This window comes from Ochlerotatus camptorhynchus, unplaced genomic scaffold (assembly GCF_037179485.1).
Source record: "Ochlerotatus camptorhynchus isolate MF236.1 unplaced genomic scaffold, CSIRO-AGI_Acam_v1.1 ptg000432l, whole genome shotgun sequence".
Classification (NCBI taxonomy): Eukaryota; Metazoa; Arthropoda; class Insecta; order Diptera; family Culicidae; genus Ochlerotatus; species Ochlerotatus camptorhynchus.
Genome location: NW_027040918.1, coordinates 6,633,506 through 6,647,449, shown reverse-complemented (window position 1 = coordinate 6,647,449; position 13,944 = coordinate 6,633,506). Strand labels below are relative to the sequence as shown.

At 46.5% G+C, this 13,944-nt stretch overlaps 1 protein-coding gene across 3 annotated transcripts in view; it reads left to right on the top strand.

Annotated features, from left to right (window-relative positions):
• Positions 1-10,462, top strand: part of whd (carnitine O-palmitoyltransferase whd) — a 109,583-nt gene extending 99,121 nt beyond the window's left edge. For all 3 annotated transcript variants that reach the window (XM_065234229.1, XM_065234228.1, XM_065234230.1), the window contains exon 12: positions 9,102-10,462. In XM_065234229.1, coding sequence (XP_065090301.1) covers positions 9,102-9,221 — 120 coding nt within the window. In that variant the 3' untranslated portion in view covers positions 9,222-10,462. The remainder of the gene's footprint in view (positions 1-9,101) is intronic.
• Positions 10,463-13,944: the final 3,482 nt, after the last annotated feature.

The following is a 13,944-nucleotide window of genomic DNA, read 5'->3' as shown; positions in this document are numbered from 1 at the left end:
TAAACTTCGAGCGGACTTTGCATGTTGGAGCCAAGCAAGTGCGATTTGGCAATATGCTCACCAATCGCATTTGCTTTCTCCTGAGGGGTGATTATGAGCCGATCGTCATCATTTTCATCTTTGAGTTGTGGAATGGGTTTGGGGTGCGTCTTTAAGACCTTGGCAACTTTCCAGAATGATCTGGAGCGGTCGTCCAGATTCTGGACAAGCCGCCCGAAACTTTCGTTCCGGAGTGAGACTATTCTGGAAGCAATCTCCTTGTTCAGATCGGCCATTTCACGTTTCCTCGCTAGATCTCCGGTTCTTTGGAATTGGCGTCTACGAACATTTCTCAGGCGAATCAAGAGTTGGGTATGGGAATCAATGGCAATAAACTTACCCCTCACAGGAACTCGTCGGACGCACGCCTCGTCAGCCACGGTTGTGGATTGGTGGAGTCCCTCCAACGCTCGGTCGATGTCCGCCACGGTGTCAAGCGGTGGGTTGTCGATGATGTGCCTGTCTACCACGCGTCCAAACTGGGCCCAGTTTACACGGTGGTAGTCTTTGCGCAGACTTGGAGCAGGGGCCACGTTGTAGCCCAGTTCAGCCACCACCGGTTGGTGGTCGGAGCTGAGTTCGTTTAAGGCTACCGGCTTGGACAAGCCGGTATTTGTCAGGAACAGGTCTAGCGTCGATGGGTTGCCTGCCGGTGAGATGAATGTTGGCTCATTCGAAAACCAAACGGAATACAGCTGTGAGTGGTCGAACAGCAGACGACCGTTCTGGTTCTGCTGGTGGTTCCGCCAGGCCTCATGGCGAGCATTTAGATCTCCTCCAACTACGAAGCGGGAACCGGTACGGGTGATGGTGGACATGTCCTTCTTGAATTTAGCCGCTAGTCCACTGCTGACGGCACGCTGTCGAGGGCAGTATACGGTGATGAACTGGACGTATCCAGTCGACGACTGCATCTCCACACCAAGGACCTCGATCATAGAGGTGCGGATATGGGACAGAGTGTGGTATTTTATTCCTTTCTTGACGACGACCACAACACCACCCCCCCCCCCCCCCTGGAGCTGGTGCGGTCAAGCCGAATAATGTTGTGGTCAGGCAACCAGAAGCTGTCTCGGTTAGAAGGCCCACGTCGATGCTGTGCTTGCGGAGGAAGTCGGCAAGCTCAACCTCTTTTGCTCTTATAGAGCAAGCATTCCAGGTGACGATAGTTAGCGGTTTAGACACCATACTGGATGACGAACTTACCGAGCACTTGGAACTGTTCGGGCTTACTGCGGCAGTTATGAAGAGCACCGGACATGTTGACGAAAATTTCCATCAGTTCATTCGCTGAGAACAGATCGAGGTTGTTGTTTTGCGCTGTTGGTTGTCTCCAGAATCCAGGGGGATGGAGAACTTTGGCCAGCAGAATCACCGGAAGCTTCTTGAGGGGGGAGGGGGGTTGTTTGTACCCGCGAATTCGCTTAACTTTGCTGGGGAGCACGAAGAGGCGGGAAATCCTCCGTTCTGAATGCTGGGGTTTTGTCCTTCTTGCGTCCTGGTTGATTGTTGCTTGACGCCTGCTTTCGGATGCGTTTGAAGTCTTTGCGTTTGGAGCACTGTCTTTCTTTTTTTTTATCTAGTTCGTTTATTTGCAAGGCTCAATCGCGTCAGCTTTACGGAGCCGATAATTCATTGTTCTTTGTTTGTAACAAAATTCACTTAATTCTATGTCTAGTAGGAGTTGGGCCGGATAATCGCGGCTTACTCGAGGTTAAATGGAGCACTGTCTGTCGGAACCTTGATGTGCACCACCACAGTTGGTGCATTTTAACGCCACTGTTCCATCCGCAGGGCAGTCAGAAATGGCGTGTTCGTGAGCACAGTTGCTGCAGCGTTGCTTGATGTTGCAGTTGCGGGTACCGTGTCCAAAATTGAGGCACCGCTGGCACTGCGTTACGTCACGATGGCCGCCACGATATGGCTCCCATCGTGCGATGATGGAGTAGATCGAGCGGATGGCTTGCAGCGCATTGAGCGTGCTCTTTTCTGTTGTTGATCGTGATTTGCTCGATTGGTTCCGCTATTTGACAGCTCAATTGGTTCCCGAGATTCTATCCGCCTATGTACTATGAATATAGCGACTATACTCAACCCTTGTGCCATCCATGAGTACAGTACAATAGGGAGCCGATTTTAGTTTGGGTGATTGCCGATTGCCGTTCCTCACATGATTGCCACGTGGTGGCATAATCAGCAAAGGCGTTAAGGCATCGTCGGAGCTTTTTTGTTAATTCGCGAGGCATCCTACCCTTGACGGTTATTGCGGTATTATCTGCGAACAGGAAGAACATGCAACCGTCTCCGAGTGGAGGAATGTCTGAAGTGTAGATACTGTAAAGCAAAGGGCCCAACAGACTTCCTTGCGGAACTCCTGCTGGGATGGAGAACGTGTTTGAAAGGCAGCCATTCAACGATAACCTTAACGACCTTTGCTGAAGGTAGTTACAGGTGATTTTAACAAGACGCAAAGGAAAGTTGAAGTTACAAAACTTGTATACAAGCCCATTGTGCCAGACATTGTCAAACGCTTTCTCAACGTCTAACAATGCCATGGCTGTAGACTTGGATACAGCCTTGTTACTTCGGATGTTATTCATCACCCGTACTAGCTGATGATTTGTGGAGTGCCCCTTCTTGAACCCGAACTGTTCCGGTAGGAGAATGTTGTGCTCCTCGACAAACTTGAGCAAAGGATTGAGAATAAGTTTCTCGAACAATTTGCTCAGCGCTGAAAGGAGGCTGATTGGACTGTAGCTTGAAGCTAGCGTTGGGTCCTTCCCGGGTTTGCGGATAGGTATGATTTTCGCTGTCTTCCAGATACTTGTAAAGTAGTGCAGTTCCAAGCATCTGTTGAAAACAGCAGCCAGCAGAGAGTGAACCTTCATGCTGAGATTTTCCAACACTAGGTTGAATATTCCGTCAAACCCGGGGGCCTTCATGTTTTGGGTGCATTTCAGCGCTGAGCAAATCTGTTCCACTGTGATTCTATCCTCCGGAGGGATGGCACAAGGGGGGGAATCAAGGTTGAGTACGCATTACTCAAACTAAACTTCGAGCGGACTTTGCATGTTGGAGCCAAGCAAGTGCGATTTGGCAATATGCTCACCAATCGCATTTGCTTTCTCCTGAGGGGTGATTATGAGCCGATCGTCATCATTTTCATCTTTGAGTTGTGGAATGGGTTTGGGGTGCGTCTTTAAGACCTTGGCAACTTTCCAGAATGATCTGGAGCGGTCGTCCAGATTCTGGACAAGCCGCCCGAAACTTTCGTTCCGGAGTGAGACTATTCTGGAAGCAATCTCCTTGTTCAGATCGGCCATTTCACGTTTCCTCGCTAGATCTCCGGTTCTTTGGAATTGGCGTCTACGAACATTTCTCAGGCGAATCAAGAGTTGGGTATGGGAATCAATGGCAATAAACTTACCCCTCACAGGAACTCGTCGGACGCACGCCTCGTCAGCCACGGTTGTGGATTGGTGGAGTCCCTCCAACGCTCGGTCGATGTCCGCCACGGTGTCAAGCGGTGGGTTGTCGATGATGTGCCTGTCTACCACGCGTCCAAACTGGGCCCAGTTTACACGGTGGTAGTCTTTGCGCAGACTTGGAGCAGGGGCCACGTTGTAGCCCAGTTCAGCCACCACCGGTTGGTGGTCGGAGCTGAGTTCGTTTAAGGCTACCGGCTTGGACAAGCCGGTATTTGTCAGGAACAGGTCTAGCGTCGATGGGTTGCCTGCCGGTGAGATGAATGTTGGCTCATTCGAAAACCAAACGGAATACAGCTGTGAGTGGTCGAACAGCAGACGACCGTTCTGGTTCTGCTGGTGGTTCCGCCAGGCCTCATGGCGAGCATTTAGATCTCCTCCAACTACGAAGCGGGAACCGGTACGGGTGATGGTGGACATGTCCTTCTTGAATTTAGCCGCTAGTCCACTGCTGACGGCACGCTGTCGAGGGCAGTATACGGTGATGAACTGGACGTATCCAGTCGACGACTGCATCTCCACACCAAGGACCTCGATCATAGAGGTGCGGATATGGGACAGAGTGTGGTATTTTATTCCTTTCTTGACGACGACCACAACACCACCCCCCCCCCCCCCCTGGAGCTGGTGCGGTCAAGCCGAATAATGTTGTGGTCAGGCAACCAGAAGCTGTCTCGGTTAGAAGGCCCACGTCGATGCTGTGCTTGCGGAGGAAGTCGGCAAGCTCAACCTCTTTTGCTCTTATAGAGCAAGCATTCCAGGTGACGATAGTTAGCGGTTTAGACACCATACTGGATGACGAACTTACCGAGCACTTGGAACTGTTCGGGCTTACTGCGGCAGTTATGAAGAGCACCGGACATGTTGACGAAAATTTCCATCAGTTCATTCGCTGAGAACAGATCGAGGTTGTTGTTTTGCGCTGTTGGTTGTCTCCAGAATCCAGGGGGATGGAGAACTTTGGCCAGCAGAATCACCGGAAGCTTCTTGAGGGGGGAGGGGGGTTGTTTGTACCCGCGAATTCGCTTAACTTTGCTGGGGAGCACGAAGAGGCGGGAAATCCTCCGTTCTGAATGCTGGGGTTTTGTCCTTCTTGCGTCCTGGTTGATTGTTGCTTGACGCCTGCTTTCGGATGCGTTTGAAGTCTTTGCGTTTGGAGCACTGTCTTTCTTTTTTTTTATCTAGTTCGTTTATTTGCAAGGCTCAATCGCGTCAGCTTTACGGAGCCGATAATTCATTGTTCTTTGTTTGTAACAAAATTCACTTAATTCTATGTCTAGTAGGAGTTGGGCCGGATAATCGCGGCTTACTCGAGGTTAAATGGAGCACTGTCTGTCGGAACCTTGATGTGCACCACCACAGTTGGTGCATTTTAACGCCACTGTTCCATCCGCAGGGCAGTCAGAAATGGCGTGTTCGTGAGCACAGTTGCTGCAGCGTTGCTTGATGTTGCAGTTGCGGGTACCGTGTCCAAAATTGAGGCACCGCTGGCACTGCGTTACGTCACGATGGCCGCCACGATATGGCTCCCATCGTGCGATGATGGAGTAGATCGAGCGGATGGCTTGCAGCGCATTGAGCGTCACCGTCTCTTTCTGGAAGTGCACCAGGAAAAGGCAATCCGGGTACGTCTTCAATTTTTCGTCTCTCCTCGTCATCCGAAAGACAGTGATTGAGGCCAGCTTGTACCGGTCCTTGATTTCGGCTTCGATCATCTTTGGGTCGAAGTTTGGTAGGCCTCTGATTTCTACCTTGAAGGGCTTCTCACCGGGGTATAGTAGAACAGCGAAGCCATTCGCGTGGCAAAAACCTCTAGCGCCGTTGCAACGCGGGGATGTCATGCGTGTCATGGATGTCATGCGTGAAGAATTCCACCTTGGAATCCTTCAAATATTTCACGGCCACCTCGTACTCCGCTTTCGTATGGAGCATCACCTTGGTGCCGATCCTGCCGAGCTTAAACTCCGCTGTGATGCCCAGCGATGTTAAATCGCCAATGAGGGTGTTGAGTGGCACATTCTTCACCACCAGTGGAGGAAGCTTTATTTTTGCCCAACTCGGGCCGGCAGAATTTTCATTGTCGACGGCGTCACCGAAATCACCGATGACGCTGACGTTCGTCGCGGTAGCATGGTCACGTCCACTCGTTAGAATCCGTTAGAAGCGTACCGCAACAATAGGGCTGTTTCCCCTATGCTGCTTCAAGGTGACTGATCTAAAGTGATCAATTGAGCTGACTTTTTGAGAGTGTCAAGTTTGTGGTTGGCCCTAAGCACATACACAAAATTAGCTCAAATGGTTGAAATACTGTTGAGAAATGGCGGTGGATAGACGGCACCACCCATCTCGTAAATCGGGGATTCCTGTATTATGTTCTTACAGCAAAAGCAAAAAAAAAATAAGTACTTGAACAAACTTAATGAGGAAGCACAATATTGTTCCATGCTACGGAACTAGGTAATCTAATCTATCTAATCTAACACCAACACAGCTAGTTCATGAAAGCATCCTGAAAAATATATCAAAACGGCCAGGCCTACTGTGCAGCATTTCAGGGGCAAGATGATTCAGAAACATCGGGCCTGTTTAAATCAAAGATTTAAACACGATGCTTCAGAATCCAATAAATGGATGAAACGTGGACATCTTGTACCGTACGTTCCGTTGTTATAAATGATTGGTCGTTGGGAGCATCTAATCTAAAAAAGTTAAATGATGCTCCATTTTCCTCGAGTGGTTGGGACATGAGCACTAGCTCTTGTCTTAGCCCTATATGGCTTATGGTTATAGCGCCATTACTCGCTTTCTGAAAAGAAAATGTGTTTAACTATAAACTAAAAAAAACGGGTCTCTAATCAATCTACAGGAAAAGTTCGCTAAAACTCACAATGACTCGCGAACTTTTCCTTTTGTGTACCTATATTTAGCGTAGCTAGGGATAGGAAAGGAAATGTTGATGCAGTACACTGTACACAAACATCATCCTCTGATCGAATGAAACCTCAGACCATTCAAAACAAAAGACCGAAATCGCTTTTTCGAATGATAGCTGCAACCGGATGACGGTTGTTTTGAAATCAGATGATTTTCCTCTCGAATACTGGATGAAACTTGTAATGAGAAGGGATAGGGCCTTCAGTTGAAATTCGTAATGCTCTCTGCAGAATGACTGTCATACTAAATGGAAATGCATATGGAATTGGATCAGCCCCATAACGCAAATCATTCAAAACGATGATGTAAATAATTCTATCGAACGTCATTTGCTGATCTGAGCTGACAAACAAGGTGGAAGCATATGCATCGCTATCAGAGCTGCTACGAACAAAGGTAAAGGATGAAAACCAATGTTTGGCTAATTCGTGGTGGAGGAGGTTTTCTCCACTACGAATTTTTTTTTTGTATCCATGATGGAATGGCTTATTATGGCTATTCAGTATGGAATTATACATAATCAAATTATAAATCTTATTAAAAGCACTTGCATGTCACACTATTCTTAAATGTTTGTCCTCTGAGTGCCGTATGTTTTATAGCTAATTTTTAAACGAAAATCATCCTGTATTTGGATGACAGTCATATGGAGGTTCATCATCTGACGACGAATTCAACCATAAGAAAATCATCCGAAATTCGAATGCATATTGTTAAAGGGCTCGAGCAATGCAATAATCATTCGAAGTATTGCAGATGTTTTGGTTCAGTGTACTTACTCAACGAAAGGCCACCGAATTAGTGACACCCTCATAAGTACTACGAAGTTGGGGTACGGTATTAGGTCAGGATACGCCTCAACCAGGCGATACAACCAAAAGCATATGATTGTTTTTTTTAGGAATTTGATAATAAACCCACGATCTTATGCACAGTAAGCAAACCCAGCAGCCGCTAAGCTAGCCGAGTTCCTCAATTTGTTTTCTTAGTACTGTATTAGTGAATTTTATATGGAACATAATGTTACGAGCTAAATAAATAAAAAGGGACGATCTCATCCGAATAATCCTTGAAGCTCCCGAATAAAGTTCAGAAAAGTTTCTCGGATCTTGATTTTGGAAAACCGCTACTCGTTGCTAGCCCTCGGAAAGAGATGCATCAAATGCAACAGTCCAGCATCTCTCGGTATCACTATAAGCCTGCTGGATTCACACCATCGTGATCATCTTGGGATCTTCGTTGCCCATCAGCTAAGACAGCTCCCAACAAATACCGCTCCTGGATCTTTCTTTTTCACTATCATCCGCCATGGTCTGATCTATTTCGATCCCGTCCATGAGATTTTGAACAATTGAACAATCGGAAGTTTGTTAACATGATTAAAATGGTTAAAATCACCAAATCAAAATCAGCAGCAAAATTAAAAACGTGTCAACTTTTCTGTTCCATGCTACGGAACTAGGTAACATCCAAAATGTTGCTTATGTTTACATTGATTTTGAAACTGTTTATACTGGATTGAGTTTATCTTGTTTTAATTTTGAGCTCTCTTTGTGCTTTTTAAAGCAGAACATGTTTCGTTGAATGTTTCACGATCAGACCTCTTCACTTCTCGGGCAGGGATATAGGCACGATACTCAATGTTGAACACCTCGTGATCCAGCAATATCATTTGCCATCCCCAAGTAACATTGCAAGTTTTATCGTGGTTTTATAGCATTCTACAAGTCTAAATCATGGTCTACAGAACACTCATAAAACCAAAATTGTTACTTGGGTCATCTTCATTTTCTAATCCGGTACAACCAAATGGAAATGAGGGCAAACAACGTTCGAATTAAAATGGAAAACGTTCCATCCAAACCCAGGAAACATTTTGATGATGATAACACCCTGCAAGCTGATCCATAATAGTGCTGTGACGATATCGATAAGTCCGATATTATCGATAAATATCGGGTATAAATTATCGATATGATAACCGATATTTAAGAATACGATATCAACGATAATCGAACTTCGATATCGGCTAGATGTTAATAATCATCAACATGGTTGTATCTCTAGTCGAAGGATCTGGTAACAAAGAATTTGTTCGTGACGAGCCGTTGAGAAAGATCTCTACCGCTTTTTTGGCATAGAGTTATCACTAGGGAATGGTTCAACGCAATAATAACCGAAGTGGACAGCTCACTTCGTACAGAACTAATCGAACTAATTACATATGCTATTTTACGGTACTTATCTTACGTAGGACAAGTAAGAAGAGTATATTTCCATATTTGTTCCTGGTGGCTCTGAAACTTCTGTCAAATTTTACAACCTCGGTCCCTTGAGAGCGTTTGGTTTCGAAAACACGGCGAACACTGAGCGATGTAGGCTCGAAGAGTGGATAGCATATTTTTGTTTGTGTAATGTCGATGTTTTTGATATTCCATATGCATTATGAAGTTGTAAGAGGATGAAATATGTTCAATGTATTTTCCATTGAATATTGGATATCAGATCCGATGTCGATACTCAAAATCCGATATCGAAATTATATCGATATTTTCAGAGACCGATATCGATATTAGCGATAAATACGACCTCATCACAGCACTAAATCCATAAGCCTTAATGATTTTGTTAAAATTTCCACAGAATTCGGAACGCTTCGCACAGCAGATTGCCCGGGCGTTGGCGGACATAAAGCACCTGTTTGAGCAATACAAAACCCAGCAGCAAACGCAGAAGGGCGTAACCAACGGTACGGCACAGTAAGTTCGATGTTTGGCAATGTGAGCGAGCAGAGGCCCCTCGATGTGGCTCCCAGACTACCAGAACTGATTCACAAACGAACATATCCACCGTTTAACGCGCATAGCAGTCACGTCGAAAAAGAAAACACCCCTTCCTGACACCCAGCCGATCATTTCCGTGACTGCTATCACCTTGTTCTGTTATTACTACTTTTTAGGTTATGAATACGTTTATTAGATAAATTTTCATAAGTGCAACCACGTTATGTTTCGTAAGAAAAAAAATGAATGATGTTGATATTGAAATGAACCTATTTTATTGAGAGTTTTTAGAATTAAAGCAACATTAATTGAAAAACGCTCGATCAATAAAAATTGGATCTTTAACACAACTCCATTGGAACTGTTTTTAATTCGAAAATAAAACTTAACTTATTAGTTTTGGTGTAACTCACTAGACTGTTAAATTTATTAGTTTTCCAGCAATACTGAAACAATCGACGAAAAAAAAAAGCGGACGGCAATCAATACTGATTCAGTACACTACATGCAGTGCAGTATATTTAGTTTAGTTACTATTAACGTAGATAATACTTTCAGTGATAGCTGCAACCATTAGCGTTAGGTAACTTTTTCGGTGATTGTTTCTTTACCTTTACCAATGTAATTTCTGTAACTTTTAACCGTAGAGTCCTGAGAGGTAGGGATAACGAAAAGGTAGTGAAACAAAGATGGAAAACGAGCATCATTGGAACTTAATACCAAAAAAAACTGAAATAAACAAAAGCGAAAGCTATAGAAGGTAAATGTTTTGAGAGAAGAGTGGCGGAAACTGCATCGCACAATGGGTGGGTGCAGTCTCTCAGGGAATGAGCAAAGCTTTATGTAGCAGCCGAGATGGAGCCTGGAAGAGTTTAAGATGATGCTGTCGTCGTAGTGATTCGTAGTTGTTGTAAAAAATAAAAGAACAGATTGTTTCAGATCAATCAACCAACTTAGGCTAATCACAATTGATGCAATTATCAATGCAATTTACCAGAAAAGAAGCGAATATAAAAGGAAAAAAAAAAAACTTTGAGAGTATAATGTTTAGTATGATGGAAAAGATGATATTTTACCGATGCTTCAGGGGATATCTTGTAGCTAATTGTATTTTGCCAAACTTGTTTAGAAAAAAAGCTATAAGCATACACACACACACACACACACACACACACCATACAAAGGCAACCGTGTGGCGAAAGTTATGTGAGATTTGATTGAATAAAGTAAGTAAACCTATTGGAAAATGCTAACTGAAGAAGAAAGTTGAGAAAGTCCATTAATCGATACCCGTATTGGTTCTTAATCAATGTAATTTTAATTGTTCAGTGTAACGGCGCCGGTGGTGTAGTGGTAAGCGTGATTACCTCTAACCCCAGCAGGCCTGGGTTCAATCCCAGTCGGCGCCGCCGGAATGTTCTGAGGCATAACATTTCTGATCACGCCTTCCTTCGGATGGGAAGTAAAGCCGTTGGTCCTCGGTTCATGAGTTGATGGGTCAATAGGTAGGGTCCAGGTGTGGGAGCTGCCTTCCTGGCACGTCGGTAGCATTGATGCTCAGCACGGAAAACAAGATCGACGGAAAAAACAAACCAAAGGAAAAAAAAATGTTCAGTGCATATCCCGTGCCTTCCGCTAGGTTGACGTATCTAGGGAAAAACTCTCAGGTCTATGCACCTTCTATTCTTCCCGTTTCACTCGTCAGCTTGTGCTGGGCTAAATTTCATGTTGGAGTAAATCGGTAACGCAGTGTGCTGATCACCTCCTTGGAGACCGAACGTCACCCCTAGCAACCTAAGTTTTCTTAAATAAACAACGGTGAAAAACTTTTCATTCCTGTTCAAGACTCCACTCAAGCTAGTCGTTAAATAAAATCCATTCTACTTTTAAACTTTGCTGTTCCGGTTCTTTCTAACCATCAAGAGGTTATGGGCGACTCACGCAAGGATTTGGTCCACGGGATCCCGCAGTTCTCGGGCACCGGTTTCGACAATTGGCAATTTCGAGTGGAGAAGTATCTGAAGTCCGTGAAGCTGTTGGATATCATCAAGAAGGATCCTCCGATGGAAGCGGCCGAGCTCACGAAGTTCCAGGAAGATGACGGTAAGGCGGCGTTCCTGCTGACGTCATTTGTTCATGACGATTTGCTGCATTTGGTGCGGGACAAGGAGACGTCCAAGGAGATGTGGATGAGCCTTGAATCCGCCTACGCCAAGAAGTCCGTCTCGTCGCAGACTTTCGTCAGGAAGCAACTTGCGAAGCTACGAATGATGGAAGGTTTGTCTGTAAAAGATCACCTGAAAACCTTCGAAGAGCTGATCCGACAACTGAAGCTGGCCGGAGCGAAGCTTGAAGAGAACGATATTGTGTCCCAGCTGTTTGCTACCCTTCCCGAGTCGTTCGATCCGTTGGTTACGGCACTGGAAAATCTAGGTGAGGAAAACCTAAAACTGGATGTTGTTCGCGAGCGCCTTCTTGCCGAGGAGCTCAAGAAAACCGACCGGGCAGCGGATTCCTGCCAAGAGAAACCTGCAGCATTCCAAGGATCGAAGCAGAAGCCTGGTAAGTTCACCGGAAAGTGTAACCGTTGCCAGAAGAAGGGGCACAAGGCCAAGGACTGTCGTGTGAAGTTGAAGACAGATGGGCGCGCTGAAGCTAACACTGCTGCTGGAGGTAAGGCGGTGGCTTTTATGACCGGGAGATGCTCCCAAACAAAGGACGAGGGAGCAGTTTCCTTTAAGCTGGATTCCGGAGCCTCGGACCACCTTGTGAATGTGAAGCACTGTTTCGCCGACCTCACGAAGCTGAAGCACCCTGTCGTCATAAACGTGGCGAAGGATGATCAATCCCTGATTTCCCGGCACAGTGGCACGATCAACGGCGTCAACAAGGAAGGTAACTATATCAGCTTGAAGAACGTCCTCTTCGTACCAGATCTTCGAGCGAACTTGCTATCTGTGAAGAAGATGGCAAAAGCGGATCTTGATGTCACATTCACGAAAAAGGAAGCGATCATGAAGCAAGGTCGTGACCTGATTGCGAGATGTCCCATGCGGGGCGATTTTTACGAGCTCAATCTCCGTGTCGATACGGTGGCGGCCGACATGTGTGGAGCTGTGACTGGTAACCTGTGGCATCGTCGACTGGCTCATTTGGGGAGCAAGAGTTTGCAGACACTCGCGAAGCATGGCATGGTAACAGGTATTCCCGAGAAACCAGATAAATTGGATTTTTGTGATGTTTGTGTTCTCGGAAAGCAGTGCCGAGAACCATTCACGGGTACTAGAGTCCGTGCTACAAGACCTCTAGAACGAGTGCACTCCGATGTGTGCGGTCCAATTACACCAGCGGCTTGGGATGATTCTCGGTACTTCGTCACCTTTATTGATGATTACACGCACTTTGCAGTAGTATATCCCATCAAGAAGAAGTCCGAGGTGTTCCAGAAGTTTCGAGAGTACGAGGCCATGGCGAGTGCCGCTCTGGGACATTCGATTTCGAAGCTGACTGTCGACCAAGGGCGCGAGTATTGCTCCAATGACCAGCGTGATTGGTACGTTTCCAAGGGGATCCAAGTCGAGCCAACCGCAGCGTACACACCACAGCAGAATGGAGTGTCCGAACGGTTCAATCGGACAATCGTCGAAAAGGTGCGTGCGATGCTGATTGAAGCCCAAACTCCGAAGAATCTGTGGAATGAAGCGGTTCTAGCGGCGGTATACCAGACGAACAGAAGTCCAACCACCGCGGTATCTGATTGGAAGACTCCTGCGGAAATGTGGACTGGTCACAAGCCGGACGTTAGTAAACTACGTGTGTTCGGCTGTAAAGCATTTGCTTGGGTGTCCACGGCACAGAGGAAGAAACTGGATCCGAAAAGCAAGCCTGCTGTGATGATCGGCTATGCGCCGAACGCCTACCGCCTGTGGAACAAAGAGAAGAAGCAGTTATTCCTAGCCAGAGATGTCAAGTTCGATGAAAACAGTTTTCCGTTTGCCACCCAGATCCGTGACGAAACTCTTTTGGTTGTTGCTCCGTACGAGTTCGAGGATCAAGATGAGGAAGACGTGCAAACCCCTGAACAGTCCGTTCAACCCGATGAGCCGCTGGTGGCTCAACATGACGACATCCTGACTGATGATGAAGAAGGCGAGGTTGAAGACGACGGTGTTGAAGAAACCGGAGCGCTCCCTTCGCAACTAGACCGTGGTTCAAACCTCGAAATGGAAACCCCGAGGCGCAGCGAACGGGAGCGCAGACTCCCCGGTAAGTTGAAAGAATTTCTGGTTGGAAAAATTTTCACTGCCGCGCAATCCCATTCTGCAGATGTTCCCCATAACGTTTCCGATGTACTATTTGACGGTTCCGTTGGACGAGATGAGGCCGAGCGTTCGATCTTCGATGTCCCGGAGGCGTACAAGGAGATCGCTGGACGAGCCGACGAAGCTCTTTGGCAGCAAGCGGTCCGTGAGGAACTGCAGTCGCTAGCGGACAACCATGCTTGGCGATTGGTGAGATGCCCTGCTGGTGTGGTTCCGCTCAAATCGAAATGGGTCTTCCGAATCAAGCCGGACGAGCATGGCGAACCGATCCGTTACAAGGCGCGCTTGGTGGCGAAGGGATTCCAACAGAAGCCCGGAGTCGACTACAACGAAACATATTCCCCCGTAGCAAAGTTAGCCACGATACGAACCGTTCTTGCT